The sequence below is a fragment of the Pipra filicauda genome, unplaced genomic scaffold, assembly GCF_003945595.2.
Source record: "Pipra filicauda isolate LSUMZ 115617 unplaced genomic scaffold, ASM394559v2 scaffold765_size102362_pilon, whole genome shotgun sequence".
In the NCBI taxonomy this organism is placed as follows: Eukaryota; Metazoa; Chordata; class Aves; order Passeriformes; family Pipridae; genus Pipra; species Pipra filicauda.
The window spans coordinates 30197-55843 of NW_024104937.1; the positions used below are offsets into that span (position 1 = coordinate 30197).

The following is a 25647-nucleotide window of genomic DNA, read 5'->3' on the forward strand; positions in this document are numbered from 1 at the left end:
CACTCAGTGCTCTGGGCTGGGGGACAAGGTGGGCATCGGGCACAGGGTGGGCTCTGTGACCTTGGAGGGCTTTTCCCACCTCTGGGATTCCATGAGGAGAATGGAGGGTTCTGGAGGACACAACAGGGCTTTGGGTGACTGACCTGCAGCTTCCCCTGGTAGGTTTTGTAGGGCGGGGGCGGCTCCTGGGATGTAAAAAAGGGCTCCAGGCTGAGATTTTATTAAGAAAAAATCTGGTAGGATTGGGATAAAATGGGCTGTTTTCTGGTATTAGGAAAAGGGTCCAGGGAAAGATCCTTCCAGGACCTGAAGGGAGCCCTCAGGAGACACGGAGAGGGACTTTTTACAAGAGTGTGGAGGGACAGGACACAGGGAATGGCTTCAAACTGCCAGAGGGCAGGGATAGATGGGATATTGGGAAGGAATTCCTGGCTGGGAGGGTGGGGAGGGACTGGAATGGATTTCCCAGAGAAGCTGTGGCTGCCCCTGGATCCCTGGAAGTGTCCAAGGCCAGGTTGGAGCAACCTGGGATGGTGGAAGGTGTCCCTGCCCATGGCACTGGATGATCCTTAAGGTCCCTCCCATCCCAAACCATCCTGGAATTCTGTGCTGTAGCTGGTGACTGTGTTGTGTTTGGGATGAGGAGGAAGAGAAGGACTTTGGAGTGGGGGAAAAAGGAAAAGGAAGGGCTGGAAATCCTTTCCAGGATGGAGAAGTTGTGGCTTGGGGTGAGGAAATATCTGGAGAGGGTTGGGATTGGCACTGGAGGAGAGGGAAGGGAGTCTGGGAGGAAACATGGGAGTCACCTCTGAGTACTTGGTGTCTTGTAGCATCTTGTGGAGAATCCCAGAGTTAAAAACCTCCTGGAAGTGTGTCTTGGTTAAAAAAAAAAGGGAAGATCCAGTTGTTAGGCCTTGGGAACATCTTTATTGAGGGTTGTTGGGCTCCCAGGAGCTTCAAACTCCTCATTTCCCAGGTGGTAAATTGGGAATAAACCACCCTGGGAAAACTGCAGCCAGGAGGGAGGAGAGAAAACAGATAAAACAGGAGATGAAAATAAACCCCAAACCCCATAAAATACGGGATTATGTGCAGGAATGTCGTGCAGATCGTTCTCAAGGGCAGGAGAGAAAAATCCAGGATTGGAATTTTGGTGGAAAACTGGCAGAGGGAAGGTGGCAGCTCCTTGTCCTGGTGTTTGGAGCAGCTCCTGGGATAATTAGTAACACTCCCAATTAATTGGGGAGCTCACACGAGGTGAGTCACCTCCTTTTCATGGAAGCACAGCTGAGTCTCGTGGAAAGAATTCCCACATTGGGGTGACTCTGCAGGAAATCCAATCCCAGCTCCCTGTTCCCAATATCCCAGGTGCTGCTCCCAGTGGAGCTGTGGAAGGAACTGCAGGTTTTTGGGGCAAAAAGTCAAACTATTTGTTAAAAAAAATTGTGATTTCCAGAGTGTGGATCCCTAAATCCCCACTTTGACACTAATTCCACCTCTGAATTCCACACAATCTGCTCCCTCAAGGAACTCTCTGGGAATCCTGAAGCCAACAAAACAGCCAAATCCTTTTCCAGGGATCCTTGGGGGAATTCCCACAGCACCCACGGAGATCTCCCAAGTTGCTGCATCATTATTATCCCTTAAAAACTCCAATGATATTTTGAATTAAACACTCCAAATTCCATATTCCTGAGATGAGGACTAACCACAGTTTGTTATATCCCACAAAACCCCTGGAATTTGGGTTCCAAACCTTATTTTCGTGGCCTTTTTTAAACCCCTTGAAGTTTAAATTTCTTCTCAGAGAGAGAGAGAAGAAAAGGAAAAAAGAAACATCCAGATGTGATGTTGATGAAAATGAAAATATTGGGGGAGGGGGGGGAAAAAAGCTGGAAAAATGAACGGATTGAATTCCCAAAGAGGTTTTTTTGCTTGGAAAATTTGCCCTCGGGCACCTTTAGGAGCTGAGTGAGGTCTCAGGTGAGTCAAAAGTCACAAGACCTGAGGTATGAAAACCTATAAATACCCCGGGCAGGGACTGCTCTGCTTTTCCTGGACTCAGAGCACTTGTTTTCCCTCAGTTTTTAAATATCCATCCGCTGTTCTTCATGGATTTGGAATTTTGGGGACAGGACCGGTGGTATTTTTGAGACAACTTGGAGCTGGTTTGGATTTGAAGAGAAAGAAACGCTCGGGGAACAAATTCTGCCCCTAAAAAGGAGCCCCCAAAAGGCTCCCTGAGAATTCCATGGCTGCACATCCAGGTAGGACTTTGGGATATGGATTAGGATGATCCTGTTTTATGGCACAGGTTGGGAGGCTGCTTTAAATATCAATATTTTCTGAGTTTTGAGAGCAAAATGTTGTCTTGCTGAGGAGCTGGAGGTGGTTTTGTAGGGCTGGGGTGTGAAAATGGGCTCCCTGAGAATTCCAGGGCTGCACATCCAGGTAGGACTTTGGGATATGGATTAGGAAGATCCTGTTTTATGGCAGAGCTTGTGAGGCTGCTTTAAATATCAATATTTTTATAGTTTTGAGAGAAAAAAAGTTGTCTTGCTGAGGATTTGGTGGTTTTGTAGGGCTGGGGCAGCTCCTGGGGTGTGAAAATGGGCTCCCTGAGAATTCCAGGGCTGCACATCCAGGTAGGATTTTGGGATATGAATTAGGAAGATCCTGTTTTATGGCACAGGTTGGGAGGCTGCTTTAAATATCAATATTTTCACAATTTTGAGAGAGAAACGTTGTCTTGCTGAGGAGCTGGAGGTGGTTTTGTAGGGCTGGGGCAGCTCTTGGGATGTGAAAATGAACTCCCTGAGAATTCCAGGGCTGCACATCCAGGTAGGATTTTGGGATATGGATGAGGATGATCCTGTTTTATGGCAGAGCTTGTGAGGCTGCTTTAAATATCAATATTTTTATAGTTTTGAGAGAAAAAAAGTTGTCTTGCTGAGGATTTGGTGGTTTTGTAGGGCTGGGGCAGCTCTTGGGGTTTGAAAATGGGCTCCCTGAGAATTCCAGGGCTGCACATCCAGGTAGGATTTTGGGATATGGATTAGGATGATCCTGTTTTATGGCACAGGTTGGGAGGCTGCTTTAAATATCAATATTTTCTGAGTTTTGAGAGCAAAATGTTGTCTTGCTGAGGAGCTGGGGGTGGTTTTGTAGGGCTGGGGCGGCTCCTGGGATGTGAAAACAGGCTCCAGGCTGAGATTTTATTAAAAAAAATGAGATTTCTTTGCTGATTTAGGATTTTTTTTGCCTCCCTGGGCCTGGGGGAAGGGGGGCGGTGCTGCCAGGAGCAGGTTTTTTTTTTTAGGAGCTGCGGGCAGGGGAGGGGGGGGGTGCGGTGGGGCGGGCCCAAGCGTGGGGGGCCAGGGGGCCTCGGGCGCATGTGAGGGGCTGACAGTCCAGTATGTGTTAACATTATTGATAGTCCGCTTATGTGAACAGTGGATCAGCTTATAAGGGAAAAGAAGCTAAAATAATGAGATATAGGGAGCGAGAGGATTGAGGAGAGATAGAATCTATATCTGTAAATAATACATATTTATATTAGTCTTTTACATATAGTATCTCTTATACTATGCTAGGATATAATATATATTATAATGGATAAGAATATATCAGATAAAATGAGAGAAAAGAGTAAATGTAATTATTACTACTGTTCTATATTTATTATCTCTTTTCTCTATCCTTAAAACCTCTTAAAATATAATCTTATCTAGTTTATATTTCATTTATTATTTATATATTTATATATGTTATATGTTTATTTTTTATTTTTATATGATATGTATTATGTGTATTCTTCATAATATATGTTTTAAATCTATATAATATATAATATAATACAAAATAAAATAATAATTATACTATGTTTGTATATGTTTATATCTACTTATATATATTTATATACTTTTAATATAATATATATTATATATATTAAAAATAATATAATATATAGTATATATAGATAATATATATTATAACACACAATATATAAATGTAAAAGTATTATAATATTTATCCTAAATAATATATTATTTATAATATCTATTATAATATAATATTTATAATATATTATTTATCATATATGCTGATATATATTAATATATATACTCTATTTATACTTTATATATAACATAAAAATACATAAAACAGAATATAAAATAATATCAAATAATAAATATAATCAAATAGAATAATATATATATATTATAAATAATATATGTAAATAATTATGGAATTAAGGCAACAAGTTGTTGTGAGCTGGGTGCTGATATTTGAAATTTTCCAAAACCAGTGAAAACAGGAAAAATGATACAAAATGTTAATTTTTATCATCTTTACTGTATTTATTTCACCTCTAGGCCCTGTCCATCAAGTTAAGCTTAATTTGGATTTATAAATGATTAAAAAAAATTTAAAAATATCTATATGTTTATAAACTAAAATGTTTTTAATATAAAATATATTATGTGTATAAAATATGTATATTTATAAATTAAAAATATATTATATTAATTATATTAATATATTAAAATATAATTTATAAATTATAATTTATGGATCCTGGTTAATAAACCCTTAACGTGATTTATCTTCAACTCTCATTGATTTCACTGCTCAAATGGTTGTTTAACCTGATTTATTTGTCATTTATAGGACTAAATTATTACTGTAATAATTAGAAACCCATAATAGGAACATTTCCCACTTCAATTATCCTGGCAGAAACATTCCCTGGATTTTTTGGAGTCCCACTGCTGATGTTTTTGGAATCCCACCGTTTATTCCTTTATTATTTGACTGATTATTAAAGTCTGACATTGAAGATTATTAAAAAGCATTTTCCTTTCTCCCCGTATTTGCCACAGGAAGAAAATAACCTTGACCTGGAAATTTAAATAATAAATCAGTGGAAATTAAAATCATAAAATATCAGAATTATAACACCCCCAAAGGGTCATAAAATCAAAATTCTCTCCATCAGATCCTTCTGCTCCAACCTGTGTTGGAGGAACAACCCTGTTTTTCTACGTGGAAAATTATCTCCAAATTAGGAATTTTATGTAGGAAACGATAAAGAAATAAATAATATTTCCTAGACTTTGTTTTGTTGGCTGGAATCTCATTTAAATCCAATTTCTGGGGGCTTTTTCTCCCTCTCTTTGCCCCCAGTACAATAGATTTATATATTTATATTATATATATATTTTTATATATATTTATACATATATAAATATATATACATTTTCTTATATATAAATATAAATAATATATTTTATATAATTATTATATTATATATAATATATAATATAATAATATGTAATATATTATATATAATATATATGATATATAATTATGCATATATATAAATTTATATGTATAAATATAAATAATATATAATATATAATTATTATATATATTATATATAATTATTATATTATATAATATATAATATGTATAATATATAAATATATATATTATATATAATAAAAATATATATTTATATATTTTTTTTATATATATATATATATATATATATATATAAATCCAGTACAGAGGGTTTATTATATATAAAAATCCAGGACTGTGTGGATTTATTGGGAATTTTCACTTTAAACTCCAATTTCTTGGTAAATTTGTGGCCTTTTTTTTTTTTTCCCCCCATTTCATCTCTACAATTAATAATGAAAATAAGGTTTTTAAAAGGCCATGAAAATAAGGTTTGGAACCCAAATTCCAGGGGTTGTGTGGGATGTAACAAACTGTGATTAGTCCTTTTCTCAGGAATATGGAATTTGGAGTGTTTAATTCAAAATATCATTGGAAGTGGAGTTTTTAAGGGATATTAATGATGCCCGAGCTGGGAGATCTCCGTGGGTGCTGTGGGAATTCTCCCAAGGATCCCTGGGAAAGGATTTGGCTGTTTTGTTGGTTTTGGGATTCCCAAAGAGTTCCTTGAGGGAGCAAATTGTGTGGAATTCAGAGGTGGAATTAGTGTCAAAGTGGGGATTTAGGGATCCAACTTCCAGCTGCTCCCTACAGACACCCGGAGCTCGTGTTCTGGGATTAATCCCTAAATTATCCCGTGATCCATCCGAGGAGATAATGAGCTGGGGAGTGATTAAATCCCCGTGACGTGCTGGGTGTTCCCAAATTAATTGTGGGATGTCAAACTGTAACGAGGAATTGAGATGTTCCGGGGAATAATCCAACCCTCGGGAACAAGAAACCTCTGGAAGTGTGGACAGAAGCCACTCCAGGTGTGTTGTGTTTCATCTCCCATTCCAAAGGTCGGATTTTTGGGATAGAAGGAAGTGACAGCTCTTTGTTTTCCTCCCGGGATTCCGGATCCCGCTGAGCAATCCCTGCGGGATTCATGTGTCATCCCAGAGCATCCCATGCTCCCAGGAAAACGTGACCCATCCAGAAGTGCTGTGATTATTTCCCAGGACAAAAACTATGGATTTGGGAGTGATTTTGGCTGGTTGTTCCACCAGAAGTTTGGCTCCCCTTGAATTTGGAAGGAAGCTGATTTTTCCAAGTTATTATTCCAAAGTAATATCCAAGAGATAGTGACAATTCCTGAAGAATATGGATCCATTTATGGCCGGGAGTTTCTGCTCTTTAATCCTTGGGAATTCTGCTCAAAAATGTCCCTGCCCATAGTAGAGGGTTGGATTAGAAGATCTTTAAGATCCCTTCCATCCCAGATCATTCCGTGATTCCATGGATATTCTGGAGTGTTCCCGACACACCTGGATGTTGGGATATCAGAGTGGAAAAGGAAGGAGCAGTTATTCAGTGTGGTCCCTGTAGATACACATTCATGGGATGTGTTTTGGGATATCCTGGATTTTCTCCGGGACCTGTTGGTCTGTGGGAAGCTCCTTCTGAGGATGGAGTGGGAATGGGAATATTCCAGGACATTTAAGGCAATAAATATTGGAAGTTTGTGCTGCTGGGAATGGGGTGGCCAATGCTGTTGACAGTCCTTTCCAAAGGAAATGTTCAGGTGGTTGGAAATGATTATGGAACAATGGGTGGGTTGAATTCCCAAAGAGATTTTTGCCTGGAAAATTTTCCCTCGGGCACCTTTAGGAGCTGAGTGTTGGGTAAAGCTTTGGACGTTCTGGAGTGTTCCCAACACACCTGGATGTTGGGATAGAGTGGAAGGAGAAGGAGCAGTTATTCAGTGTGGTCACTGTAGATACACATTCATGGGATGTGTTTTGGGATATCCTGGATTTTTCTCCAGGACCTGTTGGTCTGTGGGAAGCTCCTTCTGAGGATGGAGTGGGAATGGGAATATTCCAGGGCATTAAGGCAATAAATACTGGAAGTTTGTGCTGCTGTGAATGGGGTGACCAATGCTGTTGACAGTCCTTTCCAAAGGAAATGTTCAGGTGGTTGGAAATGATTATGGAACAATGGATGGATTGAATTCCCAAAGAGGTTTTTGCCTGGAAAATTTGCCCTCAGGCACCTTTAGGAACTGAGTGTTGGATAAAGCCCTGGAGCGTTCAGGGGACTCAAAACTCATCCACATCCATCCACAGCTGTTCCCAAACCTGTCTTGCATCTCCACCTGGAATGTGAGAGTACTGGAAGCAAACTGTGGATGGAATTAACGTTCCTAAAGATTCCTGCTCTTTTTTTTATTCCTTTAGTTTCTCCCGGCTTTGAGAGCGTTGCCCTTGGAGAGGAGGCTCAGCCCGACGAGCTGATGAACGAGGACATCCGTATCCATAGCTGGCCTTGCTCCTACTACCTGGACACCGGGAAGCAATGGATCTCTGGGAGACTCTCCCTGACTCCCGTCGGGATCAAATTCACAGCTGACAAAACCGGGGAGCTCTTGGTCGACTTCCACCTTTCCGGGATCAGCGAGATCAAGAAGGAATCTTCCAACCTCATCTTCAGCTCCCTCACCATCCTGGAGAAGAACACCAAGCACTGGTTCAGCTCCCTGCAGCCCAACAGGAATGTGGTGTTCAACATCCTGGAGCACTTCTGGAGGGAGCAGCTGCTGGAGAGCCGAGGGGCGGGAGCGGAAGGAGCGGCTGCGCGGCCCGGGAAGGGGAAGGAACTGACGGGAATGTTGGCGGGATCCCAGAAACGCCTGGAGGACACGGCCAAGGTGCTGCACTACCAGGGGGAGCAGTTTGACAACATCATGAAAGGGCTCAACAAGATCGAGGGGGACATGGATGTGGCTGACAGGTAACGGGGTGGGGGCTGGGAATTCCGGGATGGATCCGCAGGAGGGTGTTCCTCAGACCAGGAATTCCCAGGGCAGATCCACAGGAGGGTGTTCTTCAGACCAGGAATTCCCAAGGCAGATCCACAGGAGGGTGTTCTTCAGACCAGGAATTCCCGGGGCAGATCCACAGGAGGGTGTTCTTCAGACCAGGAATTCCCAAGGCAGATCCACAGGAGGGTGTTCCTTGGGCCTGGAATTCCTGGGGTAGATCTGTAGGAGGGTGTTCCTCAGACCAGGAATTCCTGGGGTAGATCTGTAGGAGGGTGTTCCTCAGACCTGGAATTGCTGGGGCAGGTCCACAGGAGGGTGTTCTTCAGACCAGGAATTCCCAAGGCAGATCCACAGGAGGGTGTTCCTTGGGCCTGGAATTCCTGGGGTAGATCTGTAGGAGGGTGTTCCTCAGACCAGGAATTCCTGGGGAGGATCCCCAGGAGGGTGTTCCTCAGACCAGGAATTGCTGGGGCAGATCCCCAGGAGGGTGTTCCTCAGACCAGGAATTCCTGGGACAAATCTGCAGGAGGGTGTTCCTCAGACCTGGAATTCCCGGGGCAGATCCACAGGAGGGTGTTCCTTGGACCTGGAATTCCTGGGGCAGATCCACAGGAGGGTGTTCCTTGGGCCTGGAATTCCCGGGGCAGATCCACAGGAGGGTGTTCCTCAGACCAGGAATTCCTGGGGCAGATCCCCTGGAGGGTGTTCCTCAGACCAGGAATTCCCAAGGCAGATCCACAGGAGGGTGTTCCTCAGACCAGGAATTCCTGGGACAGATCCACAGGAGAGTGTTCCTTGGGCCTGGAATTCCTGGGGCAGATCCACAGGAGGGTGTTCCTTGGACCAGGAATTCCTGTGGCAGATCCACAGGAGGGTGTTCCTCAGACCAGGAATTCCCGGGGCAGATCCACAGGAGGGTGTTCCTTGGGCCTGGAATTCCTGGGGCAGATCCACAGGAGGGTGTTCCTCAGACCAGGAATTCTGGTGGTAGATCTGTAGGAGGGTGTTCCTCAGACCAGGAATTATCCACAGGAGGGTGTTCTTCAGACCAGGAATTCCTGGGGCAGATCCACACCAGGAATTCCCGAGGCAGATCCACAGGAGGGTGTTCCTCAGACCAGGAATTCCCAGGACAGATCCACAGAAGGTGTTCCTTGGGCCTGGAATTCCTGGGGCAGATCCACAGGAGGGTGTTCCTCGGACCAGGAATTCCCGGGGCAGATCCACAGGAGGGTGTTCCTTGGACCTGGAATTCCTGGGGCAGATCCACAGGAGGGTGTTCCTTGGGCCTGGAATTCCTGGGGCAGATCCACAGGAGGGTGTTCCTCAGACCAGGAATTCCCAAGGCAGATCCACAGGATTTTATGTATAAATCTCCTCTTTCCTTCAAAAAACTTTCCCAACCCTTATGAATTCCCACTCCAAGTGACAGAAATAATGGAGATCTCCAGAATATCAGCACCCTATAAATTATTAGTGAATGGGTAACTAATTAGGGGAAATAAGGGAATTAATGTCCCCACTGGCATTCAGGTGTTCATTAATACGACATTCCCACTTTTATTGGATGGCCTGGAATATTCCTAAATCGAAATCCTGGCATTTTGCTGCCTTTTAGACAAGTTGGAGGAAGAGATTTGGAGCCCGTTGGAGATGTTGTTTAACTGGAGCTGCCCCAAAACTCGAGGGAATGGTAAATATTTGGTGTTAATCAGAACATTCTGGCTTTCCTGTTGGCTGATGAACATTCCAAGGGGAATTCTTTGATGTGTTCCGTGTGAAATTCCGGTCCAAAACGGACAGAAAGGTCGAGAGCAGCGGTGGAATATTTAAGGGATCTCTGGTTTGGGAGTGCCTTTGGAGCAGCTCCGACACCTGCAGGAAGAAACAAAACACAATAAAAGTTCAAACCGGTTGTTCTTGGAAGCAGCAGCTGGTTTGAGATGGATCGGCTGGAAAGGGAAGTGCTGCTTTCCCGATGATTTTGGGGATGTTCTCCGGGGCCTTTCATGGAAAGCCAAAAGACTCGGAGCTTCGGCGGGAGCTTGGAAAGTTCTGGGGCAACAAACAAAGAGCAGGAAAAGCGATGCCGGCTCATTGTTTTTGGAAGGGAGCTTTGCTTTGGGGTGAAGAGGCGCTGCCAGGGATTTATTTGTCCTCCTGAAGCTGAAAATTTGGAGGCAGGGACTTAAAAATGGGAAAATAAGGGAAAGCAGGGAGCAAATGTGCAGGTGACACCAAGCTGGGGGGGAGTGTGGATCAGCTGGAGGGCAGGAGGGCTCTGCAGAGGGACCTGGACAGGCTGGATCCAGGGGCTGATTCCAAGGGGATGAGGTTCAAGCAGGCCAAGGGCCGGGTCCTGCCCTTTGGCCACAACAACCCCCGGCAGCTCCAGGCTGGGCCAGAGGGGCTGGAGAGCAGCCAGGCAGGAAGGGAGCTGGGAGTGGGGATGGCCAGGGAGCTGAACAGGAGCCCCAGTGTGCCCAGGGGGACAAGAGGGCCAATGGATCCTGGCCTGGCTCAGGAACAGGGTGGCCAACAGGGCCAGGGAAGTGATTCTGCCCCTGGACTCAGCGCTGGGGAGGCCACCCCTGGAGTGCTGTGTCCAGTTCTGGGCCCTCAGCTCAGGAAGGACATGGAGGGGCTGGAGCAGGGCCAGGGAAGGGCAACAAGGCTGGGGAAGGGACTGGAGCACAAGTGCTGTGAGGAGAGGCTGAGGGAGCTGGGGGGGCTCAGCCTGGAGAAGAGGAGGCTCAGGGGAGACCTCCTCACTCTCTGCAACTCCCTGACAGGAGGGGGGAGCCGGGGGGGGGTTGGTCTCTTTTCCCAGGCAACTCTCAGCAAGACAAGAGGGCTGGGTCTGCAGCTGTGCCAGGGCAGGGTTAGGTTGGACATTAGGAAGAATTTCTTTGCAGAGAGGGTGCTCAGCCATTGGAATGGGCTGCCCAGGGAAGGGGGGGATTCTCCATCCCTGGAGGTGTTTAAGGACAGACTGGATGTGGCATCAGTGCCATGGGCTGGGAACCAGGGCGGGGTTGGATCAAGGGTTGGACTGGATGATCTCAGAGGTCCCTTCCAACCCAGCTGATTCCATGATTCTGTTCCATGAAATGTGAGCTGAAGAGTTTGGCCAAGGCTCAAGGGGGGGCAAAATCAGCTGTGATTTGATTCACAAACCTGTTCTGGTTACACCGGGCAGGAGGATTTTGTCCATGGAGCAGGAAATTTGGGAACAAACTCCTCCTTCCAGTTTGGGGGGGAGGGGGGTGTCTCTCCTAAAAAGAACCAGAGCCCTTTATCCCCTTCCCTGTGTTCAAAGCTGGGATGGATCTGATCTTGCCTCTGTGGGTGGCCTTGTTCTTTTTGGATTCTTCATTCCATGTTTGTGTATCCCTGGATGTTCCCAGCTGCTTCCAGAGGAGCAGAGCTGAGTGTGCCGTGCTCCAGATGGGCAGGGCCCCCAAAATCAGCAGGAATCCAGATCCTGTTTTAATGCATTCTTAATAAATATATTTTAAAATATATTTTTAATATATAGCTAATAAAAACCTATAATATATTTAATATATACAAAAATATAATATATATAATATATAAAATATATTGTATATAGGGATATAAGATATATTTACATATAATACATATAAATATATATTTATTCTATGCCTATTAAAAACCTATAATATATATAATATATACAAATATATAATATATAAAATATGTTCTATATAAGGATATAAGATATATGTACATATAATACATATAAATATATATATAATATATACCTATTAAAAACCTATAATATATAATATATACAATTATATAATATATAAAATATATTATATATAAGGATATAAGATATATTTACATATAATACATATAAATATATATTTAATATATTCCTATTAAAAACCTATACAATATATAATATATATAGTATATATAAATATATATACAATATATTTATATATAATATATACATATATTTTTAATATATTCCTATTAAATATATTTTAAATATCTTTTTAATATATTCCTATTAAAAACCTATAATATATATGATATACATATTTAAGACATATAAATATCTTTTTAATATATTCCTATTAAATATGATTTTAAGTATCTTTTTGATATATTCCTATTAAAACCCTAAAATATATATGATATACATAATGTATATATTATAAATAAATATATATTATGTTTTTCTATTTAATACATATAAATATCTTTTTAATATATTCCTATTAAATATCTTTTTAAATATCTTTTTAATATTTCCTATTAAAAACCTATTATATATATGATATATATTATATATATCATATATATATGATATACGTAATATATATATAATAAATAAATATATATAATATATATTTATATTTAATGCATGTAAGTATCTTTTTAATATATTCCTATTAAATAGATTTTTAAATATCTTTTTAATATATTCCTTTTAAAAACATTTAATATATATGATATGCATAATATATGCTATATAAATGTATAGAATATATATTTATATTTAATGCATATATATCTTTTTAACATATTGCTATTAAATATATTTTAAAATTTCTTTTTAATATATTCCTATTACAAACCTATAATATATATGATATACATAATGTATATAATAAATATATATAATATATACTTACATTTAATACATATAACTATATTTTTAATATATTCTTATTTAATATTTTTTAAAATATATCTTTAATATATTCCCATTAAAACCCTATAATAAATATGATATATATGATATATATGTATTATATATTATATATATTATATAATATATAATATATATTTATATATTATCTATAAATATATTTTTAATATATATTATATAATATATAATATATATTTATATATTATCTATAAATATCTTTTTAATGTATATTATAATATATAAAGTATATATTTATATATTATCTATAAAAATCTTTTTAATGTATATTATAATATATAAAGTATATATTTATATATTATCTATAAAAATCTTTTTAATGTATATTTTATAATATATATATATATTTATATATTATATATAAATATCTTTTTAATATATATTATAATATATAAAGTATATATTTTTATATTATTTATAAATATCTTTTATATATATATAGTATATAATATATAATATATATTTATATATAATATATATAAAAATCTTTTTAACATATTCCTCTTAAAAAGTGCTCTGGTGCAAGTTTTCCTTTGTATCTCTGGCTTAGGGATTTGTTGATCCAGAGGGGTGATTCCACCATGGAATTCTGGCAATAATTGCCTGGAGCCTTTTTTAGGGCTCTTCAGCAGGAAAATCCTGCCTGGAAATCCCCCAGGGAATCTCAATCCCTGGGAAAAGAGGGAAGGAGCTGGGATGAAGTGATAAAAATTCAGGATTGGAGTTATCCAGAGAAATCATCCCAATGGAAAGGGAAGTTTGGATCATCTGGGAGGAGATTCCTGGAATTCTGCCTCTGCTATCCATGAATTCAGTGGTTGATTCCCAACATGGCTTTTCCTAGGAGAGGAATTCCTTCCAGTGGATCCCTTTGGAAAATTTTGTTGGCCAACAAAGCGTGTTCCAGTTGGAGCTTCCTCCTTCAACTCCCACTTGGACAAATTAAACAGGATGGAAAAATTGCAGGATTTAGGAATTTTTCTGTGGAAACACGGGGATTCTTTCCTGGAAAATAAAACCTTACAAAAAGTGAACCAAACCCACCGTTTTTCCTCTCATTCCCACTTTTTTTTGGGGGTGAAAAGAATCCTGGTGAGGCTTAGACTCAAAAATCAGGGATTCTTTCCTGATCCTTTCTTTGGGAAAGGACCCCGGGAAAAGGGAACGTCTCCCTTGGGAGCTGCACCAGCGCCGAGGGGGAGGTGGACTCTGCACACTGGTGGGAAGTTTCTGCTGGACTTTTGAGCCTCAATCTTAGTGGGAATTTTAACTGGGAATTAGGGTGTGGGGGCAAAGCCAAAGGTGGTATCAGACTGTGGGATTGAGGGATAAAGGAACAGGAAAAAGCAGCGGGAAAAGGAGTGGAAAATTGAGGAAAAGGCAGCGTGAGCTGAGCAACAGCCTGGAAAAATCCAGTTGGAAGTTCAGTTTCTTGCATCCCAGCAGTGAGATTCCAGCCCAGCAGTGAGATTCCAGCAATGCTTCCCATTTTTTTAGCACATGAGGAGAAGCTGGGTTTGGAAACGGATGGATCCTGGGAAGCTGGGAATAGGTTTGAGGAGTGAAATAACAACGGGCTGGATTCCAGATTAAGGAATTAAGGATTTGCTTTGAGCTGGTGGGATTACAGGACCTTCCCACCGGTTTTCCCTGTTCTAACCTTCCCTTCTCCTGCCAGGTTGTTGACAGAGCTGGAATCTCCTTCCTGGTGGCCCTTCAGCAGCAAACTCTGGAAAACACCTCTGGAATCCAAGCCCAAGGAAGCGGCCGCAGCTTCCGAGCCCAAGAACCAGGAAGGAATCATCCTGAGAATTCCAGTCATTATCACCCACAGAACAGACTCCAGTGCCAAGCCAGGAAAACTCACCCTCTTTGCTTCTGGCCTGGAGATCAGTGACTGCAATTCCCAGGTGATCCACAGGTTTGAATCCCGGGATGTGGATGATATCCGGGTGCACACTCCCTACGAGATCAGCGTCCGCCAGAGGTTTATTGGGAAGCCCGACACGTCCTACAGGCTCCTGTCAGCCAAGATGCCAGAGCTCATTCCCGTCCTGGAGATGCAGTTCAGCAAGAAGATGCAGTTCCTGGAGGATGCCTTGGGATTTGGGGGAGCCAGGAAGTCTCCTCAGGTGGATTTGGGGACGTCCATCTGGCAGGCGGGTAAGTGGGACAGGGAATCCCTCTGGAATTCAGCAGATTTGACTCCAAAGGTTTCCAAGGGTTTTCCAACCCCAAAGTACTTCCAAGGCAAATTCTCTCGTCCCTGTCCTAACAGTGGTGATGATAAAATCCAAGGATTTGGCCTCAGGTGGATTTGGGGACCTGCATCTGGCAGGCAGGTAAGTGGGACAGGAAATCCCTCTGGAAGCAGCAGCTTTGACTCCAAAGGTTTCCAAGTGTTTTCCAAACCCAAAATAGTGTAAAAAAATTCCCAAGGCAAATCTTGTCCTCCCTGTCCCAACAGTGGTGATGATAAAATCCAAGGAATTGGGGCCAGGAAGGGAATTTGGGGACTTGCATCTGGCAGGCAGGTAAGTGGGACAGGGAATCCCTCTGGAAGCAGCAGCTTTGACTCCAAAGGGTTCCAAGTGTTTTCCAAACCCAAAATAGTGTAAAATATTTCCCAAGGCAAATCCTCTGCTCCCTATCCCAATGGGACATTTTTCCTTGATAAAATCCAAGGATTTGGCCTCAGGTGGATTTGGGGAGCTGCATCTGGCAGGCATGGATCTGGGACAGGGAATCCCTCTGGAATTCAGCAGATTTGACTCCAAAGGTTTCCAAGGGTTTTCCAACCCCAAAGTACTTCCAAGGCAAATTCTCTCCTCCCTGTCCTAAGAGTGGTGATGATAAAATCCAAGGATTTGGCCTCAGGTGGATTTGGGGAGCTGCATCTGGCAGGCATGGATCTGGGACAGGGAATCCCTCTGGAAGCAGCAGCTTTGGCTCCAGAGGTTTCCAAGTGTTTTCCAAGCCCAAAATATTCCCAAGGCGAATCCTCTCCTCCCTGTCCCAACGGTGGTGATGATAAAATCCAAGGAATAACCTCCAGGTGACTTCAAACCCTCCATCATTGCTGTTTTTCCTTTGTCATTCCTGGCTGGAATAGATGAATTATAATGACATTAAACTTGTCCTTCAGTTAAATACAGGAAGTTCAACCCAAATCTCCATTCCAGGAATTCAATAAATCATGGGAGAAACATCATATTGATCTTCCTAAAAATTTTTTTCCTAAAAACCCCTAAATTTTGGCATTTGAGGAGTCCAAGTGTTTAAATTTGGGGGATTTTAAGCCTCAGATTTGTTGATTTTTAAGATTTCAAGGAAACAATGGAGACTGAAACCCTTTCCCAACAATCAGCTTGACATTCCTTACTCCTCTTCATTCTCCTAAAATTCCAAGGAGTGTTTTTCCCCTTTAGTTTTTTTTTGTAATTCAACCCTGGATTCATTTAATATATATCACTTAGGAATTTATTTAATTTATTTATGTAAATCCTCTTTTTTTTCCCCCCTAATTTTTTAGTGACAAAAGAGCAACTCGAGGCCTGGATTTATTCCCAGCTCATTAAAAACCAAGCAGAAAACAGGATAAAATAATAAATTGACATCTTTCCTTGCACCAAACATCCTGGAATTCAGCAGGGGAGGGTATTTTGAAAGGGAAAAAACTTGGAAAAACTTTGTTAATTTTGAAGGAAGGAAGTTTTTGGGCATCTGGCACTTCAAATCCAACAGCAACTTAGAGGAAAAACAACCTGCTTTGAGTTATTCCAGCAAGTTGGAGTCCAATTCCTGAGGGCCTGAAGGCTGGTTATATAAAATCCTTGTTTTTTTCCAGCCCTCTCCAGGTTTTTCCCACTGTTCTGAGCGAGGGAAGGAAGGATTTGCTCCTTCCTTGCTGCCTTTTCCCTGTTTCCTTTGGAAATGGGCTTAAAAAAACCCGGATTTTATGGCAATCCTGATTTTTCCAGCTCCACCAAAGCCCTTGTTTGTCCCTTCCCAGGAATTTATCCCTGTTTTTTTCTGCTGTCACAAGGTGGCACCCACGGGCTGTAGTTCAACCTCTGGGATTTTTTCCATGGATATCGTCATTTTTTTTCTTCTTTTCCCTAAAAACTGAGGGGGAAAAAAATCCTTGTTTTGTGCCCCTGTGCACAGAAAAAGCTGTGTTTTTTCAGATAATTAATTAATTAATTTAGGGATTTCTAGGAGAAATATCCTGGCATGGGAGGTCCATCCACCTTAAAATTAAGGATTTTGCCCTTTTTACCCCAAACTGTCACAACCTCACCCGGAACCTCTGTTTAAAGTTGTGCATATTCCACAAAAATACCAAAAAAAAAGAATCCCTTTTCCTAAGATTTTTGGCGTAATTCCACCTGCAAGAGGAATTTCTGGAGGGTTTTCTGCACCCCCAAATTATCTGAAAGGATTTTGAGGTGATTTGCACTTCTTTTCTCCCTCTTTTTTTTGGCCAAACAGGAGTGTTTAAACTCTCAGGGCGTTCGGTTTATTCGATTTTATTCAGTTTTTAGCCAATTCCACCCTCAGGAATGGCTGAGAACACCTTCCCAGGATTAAAAAAAAACAGGATTAAAATCCTAAAGTGGCTCTGAGCACAATTTAGGGCTGTCTGGGTCCTGTAGCTGAATTTTGGCATCCACAGGTTTTTTTTATCCCTTTAGAAGCTGCTGAATTTTTCCCGTTTCTCCCCGAATTTGCTCATTCTTTGGAATTCCCAGCGCTTTGTTCCAAGCTTTGGTGGCTTTTTGGAAGTAACACCCATGAAACCAAATTCCTTTTTAAGTATTTCTGCCTTTTTATCCCTAAAAAAAATCGCTGGGAAATTCCAGCTCTCCTTCCTCATCCCGCTCTTTTTGTCCTCGGATTAATGGAGATGGATGGATGGATGAATTGATTTTAATTAATTAATTAGCACAGGGTGACACTCAGCTGATAAGAAACACAAAGAACCTCCTCTGGCTGTTTGTTACCAGAGGGAATTCTGTCATTCCCTCCCCACTTTTCCTGGGAAGGACACCAGGACACCGATTTCCCATTTTTCAGTGCCTGTTTTTTATCCCTCTGGAAAACAAGGAGCACAATCCAGTGAAGGAGCCTGGACAGTGTCTGAGTCCAGGGACTGATAACGGAGTAATTCCAGGGATTAGGAGTTTGCAGGAATTCCCTGGGAGGGATTTAGGGTTTGGTGCTTCTGGTTTTTCCCGGGAAAAGGAATGGGATCCAGAGCTGGGCTGTGGCAGCACTTGGAGCTCTGGGATCTGCCAGGCTTTGTGTCCTCATGGATTCCAACCAGCTGTCCTTGGCCTTGGTGCTCCCAGGTGCCTGTGGGACAATGGGTTCCTTCCTGGTGTCCAGGTGGGAAAACTTTGGAGATAAAATTCCCAGAAGGGTTTGGGTTGGAAGGGACCTTCAGGATCATCTCATCCCACCACCTTCCACTAGCCCAGCTTGCTCCAACCTGGCCTTGGACACTTCCAGGGATCCAGGAGCAGCCACAGCTTCTCTGGGAAATCCATTCCAGTCCCTCCCCACCCTCACAGGGAAGAATTTTTCCCAATATCCCACAGGGAATTGTCAGTCTGACCGTGGGAATTTCTCTTGCAGCCACAGGACTCCTGGGAGGGGTGGTGCAGCCTGGATCTCCAGCAGGAAGCAGGGAAGGGATGGACAATGAGCAGGTTCAGCTGCAGCAGCACGAGAAGGTCTCCCAGGAAGAGGCAAAAGAGCTGAGACAGGTAAAGTTGAGATAAATTTGCCAAATTTGATATAAATTTCCCTCCCAGTGTCTCCTTAAAAACACACGTTTTCCTCATCACAAAGTCGTTGCCTTAACAAAAGAATCCTTCATAAATTTCCATGGGAATATTTTAAAGCTTAATCCAGCCTGTGGTAAAAATACCCTCTTCCCTGAGGGTCTTTAATCATCATAATTAATAATTATAATTCGTAATTTCCAGGTATAAGCTGTGATAGATGTGGAAGTGAAGGAAAATGGGGTCGAAGGGGGAATTCCTTCCCAGGAAAAGCAGGTTTGGAAGGTGTGGAAGTTTGGGATTCACATGGGGCTCCATAAAGTCCATATAGAGCCTTTGGGGTTTGGAACCCCTGGAAGCATCAAGGAAATGACACCTGAGCAAGGTGAATGTTTGGGAAGGAGCAGGATGATGGATCATCACCTTTACAAAGAATTCAGAGAGTAAAGAGGGAAAAACAAGCATTGAAGACAGACATCCTTGTGCCATCACCTTTTATCCATTAATTAAAGATATTTGAGGGCTTTGTGTTTGTAATTGGTGTTTTCCTGAGCAATTCCCTCTCCTGAGGATTGGGATCTTTTATTCCTTGTGGTGAAAACACTTATTTTTCACCAAACAGAGGAGGATTTTGCTCCCTCTCCCTCGTTGTTTGTGATCTGGGTGGGTCAGGAGAACTTCCAAAGCTGGAGAAGAGGAATTTGTGGTGAACAAAGAGCTCTTGCTCTTCCTCTCTCCTCCAGGGATAACAGCAGGTGTTTTCCAACAGGAATTGTTGGGGAATGCTCAATTCCTTCCCTCAGAGCTGGAATTCCTTCCCTCAGTGTGATTTGGGTGCTCAAGGAAAGGACCTCAGCAGGAATTCCTGAGGGGGCATTTATGTTAAAAAACACATTTTCTGGCAATTTGAGGCTGTTTCTGAACTGGGTTATGGAGATGGAGGAAGAATCCTACAAAATTCCAGTGATGGAGGAAAAATCCTACAAAATTCCAGTGTTGTGTGGCTGGGAGTGACAGAATGTCCCCAGGAATGGGAGGGGCTGTGACAATCTTGGTCCTGGGGCTGTGCTTGGAGGGTCTGGATGGTCCCATTCCAGTCCTTTGGACCTCAGCAAGAATTCCTGAGGGGACATTTATGTTAAAACCCACATTTTGTGGCAGTGTGAGTGTTCCTGAACTGGGTTCTGGAGACAGAATCCTACAAAATTCCAGTGGTGTGTCTGGCTGGGATTGATAAAATGGCCCCAGGACTGGAAGGGGATGTGACAGTGGTCCCATTCCAGTCCTTTGGACCTCAGTAGGAATTCCTGAGGGGACATTTATATTAATGTGGTAATGTGAGGGTATTCCCTGAACCTGACTATAGAGATGGAGGAAGAATCCTACAAAATTCCAATGATATATGGCTGGGATTGACAAAATGTCCCTGGGAATGGGAGGGGATGTGACAATCTTGGTCCTGGGGTTGTGCTTGGAGGGTCTGGATGGTCCCATTCCAGTCCTTTGGACCTCAGCAGGAATTCCTGAGGGGACATTTATGTTAAAACCCACATTTTGTGGCAGTGTGAGTGTTCCTGAACTGGGTTCTGGAGACAGAATCCTACAAAATTCCAGTGGTGTGTCTGGGATTGATAAAATGGCCCCAGGACTGGAAGGGGATGTGACAATGGTCCCATTCCAGTCCTTTGGACCTCAGCAAGAATTCCTGAGGGGGCATTTATATTAAAACATGGAGTTTGTGGCAGTGTGAGGAAATTCCCTGAAGCTGGCTATGGAGATGGAGGAAGAATCCTACAAAATTCCAGTGATGGAGGAAGAATCCTAAGAAATTTGAGGGTTGTCTGGCTGGGATTGACAAAATGTCCCCGGGAATGGGAGGGGCTGTGACAATCTTGGCCCTGGGGCTGTGCTTGGAGAGGGTCTGGATGGTCCCATTCCAGCCTTGTCCTCCTTCCAGAGCCTCTGGAGTGTTTATTTACCCTTTACGTGCCTTCAACTCAGGAAATCACAACTGTGAGCTCACAGAAAACTTGTTTGGTGGAGGAACTGCTCATTCCAAGGGCTGAAGACCAAATTTCCTCATGGGATGGCCTCGTTCCATGGCCTGTGGGGATCACAGACACCTGAGCTTAACACATGGAAAACCAGGCCCTGGAGCTGTTTTTTTGGGAGGGGGGAGAACTGAGGAAATACTTTGTATTTCCTTCTGTGTAACTGGAACGATTGGGACCAAAATAAAAGGTGGGAATTAAGCCTGTGGAGCTGCTGGAGTCTGTTTTTTTTTTTCCAGTGGTACCACGAGTGTTTATTCGCTTGAAAATAAGTGAATAAAATCAGAATTCTCTGGCAATCCGAGAAAAAATGACAGGAGAAATGTCCTCCAGTTGGGATTTAAAATCTTCCTGCTCCCTCCTGTCCCTGCCCATTCCAGGTGCAGCAGGAGAGGGAATTGCTTGGGAGTGACTTGAGTGGCTAAAAATGCAGGAGAAAAAAAAATCCCCCCCCTCCAGTTTGGGGAAATGAGGGAGGGAAATTCCCTGCTTTCCTGTCCCAGGGGAAAGAACCTGGAGGAGTGTTTCATTTTTGGAACAGGAACAGGAGTTTCCTCACTTGTAGTTTTGGGGAGAACAGAGAAAGGTGGATTAAGTTTGATCCGGGGTTTATTTTGTGTTTTTTTTTTGCTTTGGCAGCCAAAGCGTGACTCGGGTTATTCAAATTTCTGGGATTTATGGAAAGAGCTGGGAGATACTTTACAAGATAAATCCCACTCCTGGGGCTGCCATCCAGCTTCAGGCTGTGTCAAATTCCCTTCCCATTCCAACTAGATGGGATATTCCTGCTTTTCCCAGACCAGGAGCAGCAAATGATGGAATTCACGTGGATAAAGGGGCTGCTGATGTTTCCCAGCAGCTTTCTGGGGGCTGATTCTACAGATTCCAACAGAAACTTTACCAGTGATGGCAAAAATAAATATAAATATGTATAAAGTGTAGGGGTTTTTTTCCTATTTTACCTCAAGGGTTGTTTTGTTGGACACTGAAGTCCTGGAATGTTCAGGATGGAACTCTTGTCTTGGGCTGCTGCTAAAAGGATCCAGGGGAAGGAATTTGGGCGGATTTTTCAGGTGGTGTTTGGATCTGCCCTCAGGCTTGGTCGTGGGAAAATTAATCATGGAATATCCTGGGTTGGGATAGACCCACGGGGATCATCCAGTCCAACTCCTGCACACCCCAACAATCCCTGAGGGTGTTTTCCAAACACCCCTTGAGCTCTGGCTCAAAGTTTGGTTGCCCAGGTGTCACTTTTTTCCTTCTGCTCCATCCAGTGACACTTTTTTTTTTTGTGAATTGTAGAAAAACAACATTTTCTGTCCTTTGACCTGCTCCCTGCCTGACCTTTGTGCCCCTTCAGCCACTGGATCCCCTCTGGCTTTGCTCCAACAGGCACATCCTGGGGAAAACCTCCTGCTCTGGGGTGCAGATCCACAGGAAAAAAGGATGTTTACAGTGATTTTTACCTCTCATTTCCCCTCTGCCCCAAATAACCCCAAGATTTCAATTGTGAGTTCGCTCTTTAGTTCGTCGTTTAGTTCATTTTAATTCAGTTTATCAATGATTTGGTCACTTGGGCACTGACCCCACCTGGAGTTCTGTGTCCAGCTCTGGGGCTTCCAGCACAGGAAGGATGTGGAGCTCCTGGAGCAGCTCCAGAGGGGCCATGGAGATGCTCCCAGGGCTGGAGCCCCTCTGCTCTGGAGCCAGGCTGGGAGAGCTGGGGGGGTTCCCCTGGAGAAGAGAAGGCTCCAGGGAGAGCTGAGAGCCCCTGGCAGGGCCTGAAGGGGCTCCAGGAGAGCTGGAGAGGGACTGGGGACAAGGCATGGAGGGACAGGACACAGGGAATGGCTTCCCACTGCCAGAGGGCAGGGAGAGATGGGATGTTGGGAAGGAATTCCGGGCTGTGAGGGTGAGGAGGGACTGGACTGGATTTGCCAGAGAAGCTGTGGCTGCCCCTGGATCCCTGGAAGTGTCCAAGGCCAGGCTGGAGCAATTTGGGCTAGTGGAAGGTGTTCCTGCCCATGGCAGGGGGTTGGAACTGGATGATCCTTCAGGTCCCTTCCAACCCAACCCATTCCATGATGATTTAAAATCCTGAATGGATTGGAACTGGATGATCTTTAAGGTCCCTTCCAACCCATTCCATGATGATTTAAAGTCCTGAAGGGTTTGGAACTGGATGATCCTTAAGGCCCCTTCCAACCCATTCCTTGATGATTTAAACCCTGAAGGGGCTGGAATGAGATGATCCGTAAAGTCCCTTCCAACCCAGCCCATTCCATGATGATTTAAAGCTCTGAAGGGATTGGAACTGGATGATCCTTAAGATCCCTTCCAACCCAACCCATTCTGTGATGATTTAAAACCCTGAAAAGGTTGGAATGAGATGATCCTTAAGGTCCCTCCCAACCCAACCCATTCCATGATTTAAAACCCTGAATGGGTTGGAATGAGATGATCCTTCAAGTCCCTTCCAACCATGATAATTTAAAACCCTGAAGGGGTTGGAACTGGATGATCCTTCAGGTCCCTTTCAAGCCATTCCATGATGATTTAAAACCCTGAAGGAATTGGAACTGGATGATCCTTCAGGTCCCTCCCAACCCAACCCATTCCATGATGATTTAAAGCCCTGAATGGGTTGGAATTAGATGATCCTTCAAGTCCTTTCCAACCATGATAATTTAAAACCCTGAAGGGGTTGGAACTGGATGATCCTTAAGGTCCCTTCCAACCCATTCCATGATGATTTAAAGGCCCGAAGTGCCTCATTCCCACAGCTCCGTGCCTTGTCCCAGAGATGCCACTGAAAGCTCTGAGTCTTTCCTTCTGGCAGATCCTGAAGAAGCTGAAGGGCCTCGCCCTGGAGACGGAAGCAGAGCTGGAAAGGCAGGATGAGGCCCTGGATTCCATCAGCAGCTCCGTGGACAGGGCCACGCTGACCATCGACAAGCAGAACCGCAGGATGAAGAGGCTCACGTAGCCCTGGGAATGGGAATGGGAATGGGAAGAAGAGGAGGAGCAGGGAACTGGATTCATCCACACTGTTCCTGCAGGGACACTTTGATTGCCTGGGAGGTGTTTGGGAACACCTTGGAATTCTGTGCTGCTGGTGTGGACTTCCCGGAGCTTTGGTTTTCCTGAGGGTTTGGTTTTCCTGAGGGCTTGGTTTTCCTGAGGGCTTGGAATTCCTGAGGGTTTAGGAAGTATTTCCAGGTGTTTTAGGTTGAAAAAGGGGAAAACTTTTAACCCTGGGAGTGAATCCTTCCCTGCAGAACCCGTGTAAATAGGAAGGGATGTGACCGACCCTGACTCGACTTGGATGTTGCTTTTTTATGTTGCTGCTTCCGAGGGGTTTTATTTTGGGGGGGAGGTATTTGTAGCCCTGGAGCCCTGGGAATGGGAATGGGAATGGGAAGAAGAGGAGGAGCAGGGAGCTGGATTCATCCAGACTCTTCATCCATGGACACTTTGGTTGCCTGGGAGGTGTTTGGGAACACCTTGGAATTCTGTGCTGCTGGTGTGGACTTCCCGGAGGTTTGGTTTTCCTGAGGGTTTTGTTTTCGTGAGGGCTTCGTTTTTCTGAGGGTTTAGGAAGTATTTCCAGGTATTTTAGGATGAAAAAGGGGAAAACTTTTAACCCTGGGAGTGAATCCTTCCCTACAGAACCCGTGTAAATAGGAAGGGATGTGACCGACCCTGACTCGACTTGGATGTTGCTTTTTTATGTTGCTGCTTCTGAAGAGTTTTTTTCCAGATATTTTTTAGTGAAAGGAGCTGCTTTGGACGATAATTTCGATTATTACAACCAATTAATTCCCTCCCAAGGTCTTTTAAAACACTTAATATCTGAATTAAAGCCCAAATACCCAACTGAGGCTTTTTTTGGGGGGGTGACTTAATGCTCAGGTGAGCAAATGATGGGGATAAAAACCTCGTGTTCCCTCAGCAAATGCTTTTAATTCTGCTTTTAATTCACCCAGAAATGAATTTATGAGAATCTTGAAGACTTTGGGGGAAGATTTGATGGTCCTGGTACATCATTTTTTGGCTTCTTTATTTATTTATTAACACTAAGTGCTGACAAAACATTTCAGGAGTTCTTATTATTTCAACTTCTTTTTCTCCAATAAAAAAGGGACTAATGGCAAGTGGTGTCCTTTGGAATTTCCAGTTGGGAATATAGGACAGGAGAGACCTTTCCCTCTCCTTAATTGTTGATATATATAGGAAAGATTCCAGGTAATCCATAGAAAACTCCCATTTCATCGATTCCCAGTTGATTTCCCCCCTTTACCACTTATTTAATTCAGAATATTTGGTGCAATATGTCCCTTTTTTCAGCGTTTTTATTTTGTTAAATTCAGTTATTCTGGTGTTGCTTGAAATCCAACACTTTCAGTGCAATATTTGTAACTTCAAGCTTCGATTTTCCATTTTTTTTCCCACCTAAACTGGAAAGAGAAATCCAGGAAATCCCGGAGAGGGGGTTGTTTTCCAGCTTTTCCTCTCCCTTGGTTTGTATCCCTTCAATAATTTTCCGGTCCTGGTTGTTCCTGGCATGCACTTTAATGCTGAAAATCGTGATTATTCTCTATAAATAAGTGATTTACTGTGAAATAAATTCGTGTTTGGGGTTCTCCTGTTGTTTCCCACCCCCCAAATCGCTGTTGTTGGACTGTGAAGCCAAGACAAGGTTTACACAAGGAATTATTCCCTGGATTTCCAAGTGTGTTTTGTGTGGGAACTGATCCTGGTGCTGCCTGGGATGGAACCTCTGAGCTGAATTTTCCCAAATCAGCACTGCCAAAATTAAATATTCCTTATTTTGGCCTTGAA

At 43.0% G+C, this 25647-nt stretch overlaps 1 protein-coding gene across 9 annotated transcripts; it reads left to right on the forward strand.

Annotated features, from left to right (window-relative positions):
* Positions 1-25647, forward strand: SNAP47 (synaptosome associated protein 47). Of its 9 annotated transcripts, none has more exons than XM_027733225.2 (5): positions 1-158; positions 7683-8235; positions 14647-15131; positions 18606-18736; positions 23645-25647. In XM_027733225.2, exons 2-5 carry the CDS (start codon positions 7739-7741, stop codon positions 23789-23791), a joined length of 1260 nt encoding a protein of 419 aa, XP_027589026.1. In that variant the 5' UTR covers positions 1-158; positions 7683-7738; the 3' UTR covers positions 23792-25647. The 9 variants fall into 9 exon arrangements, 8 of the variants coding, with proteins under 8 accessions (XP_027589026.1, XP_039245693.1, XP_039245691.1 ...); XM_039389759.1 differs by having other exon boundaries at positions 10-28; XM_039389757.1 differs by lacking the exon at positions 1-158 and adding an exon at positions 523-1257.

What these genes read in the sequence shown, in the direction of transcription:
- SNAP47 (XM_039389755.1), top strand. Translation starts at nt 7,634, where the DNA reads ATGGAATTAACGTTCCTAAAGATTCCTGCTCTTTTTTTTATTCCTTTA. An exon ending in GACATGGATGTGGCTGACAG is followed by an intron (nt 8,236 to 14,646) that starts GTAACGGGGTGG and finishes TTCTCCTGCCAG; the next exon opens with GTTGTTGACAGAGCTGGAAT. An exon ending in GACGTCCATCTGGCAGGCGG is followed by an intron (nt 15,132 to 18,605) that starts GTAAGTGGGACA and finishes TTTCTCTTGCAG; the next exon opens with CCACAGGACTCCTGGGAGGG.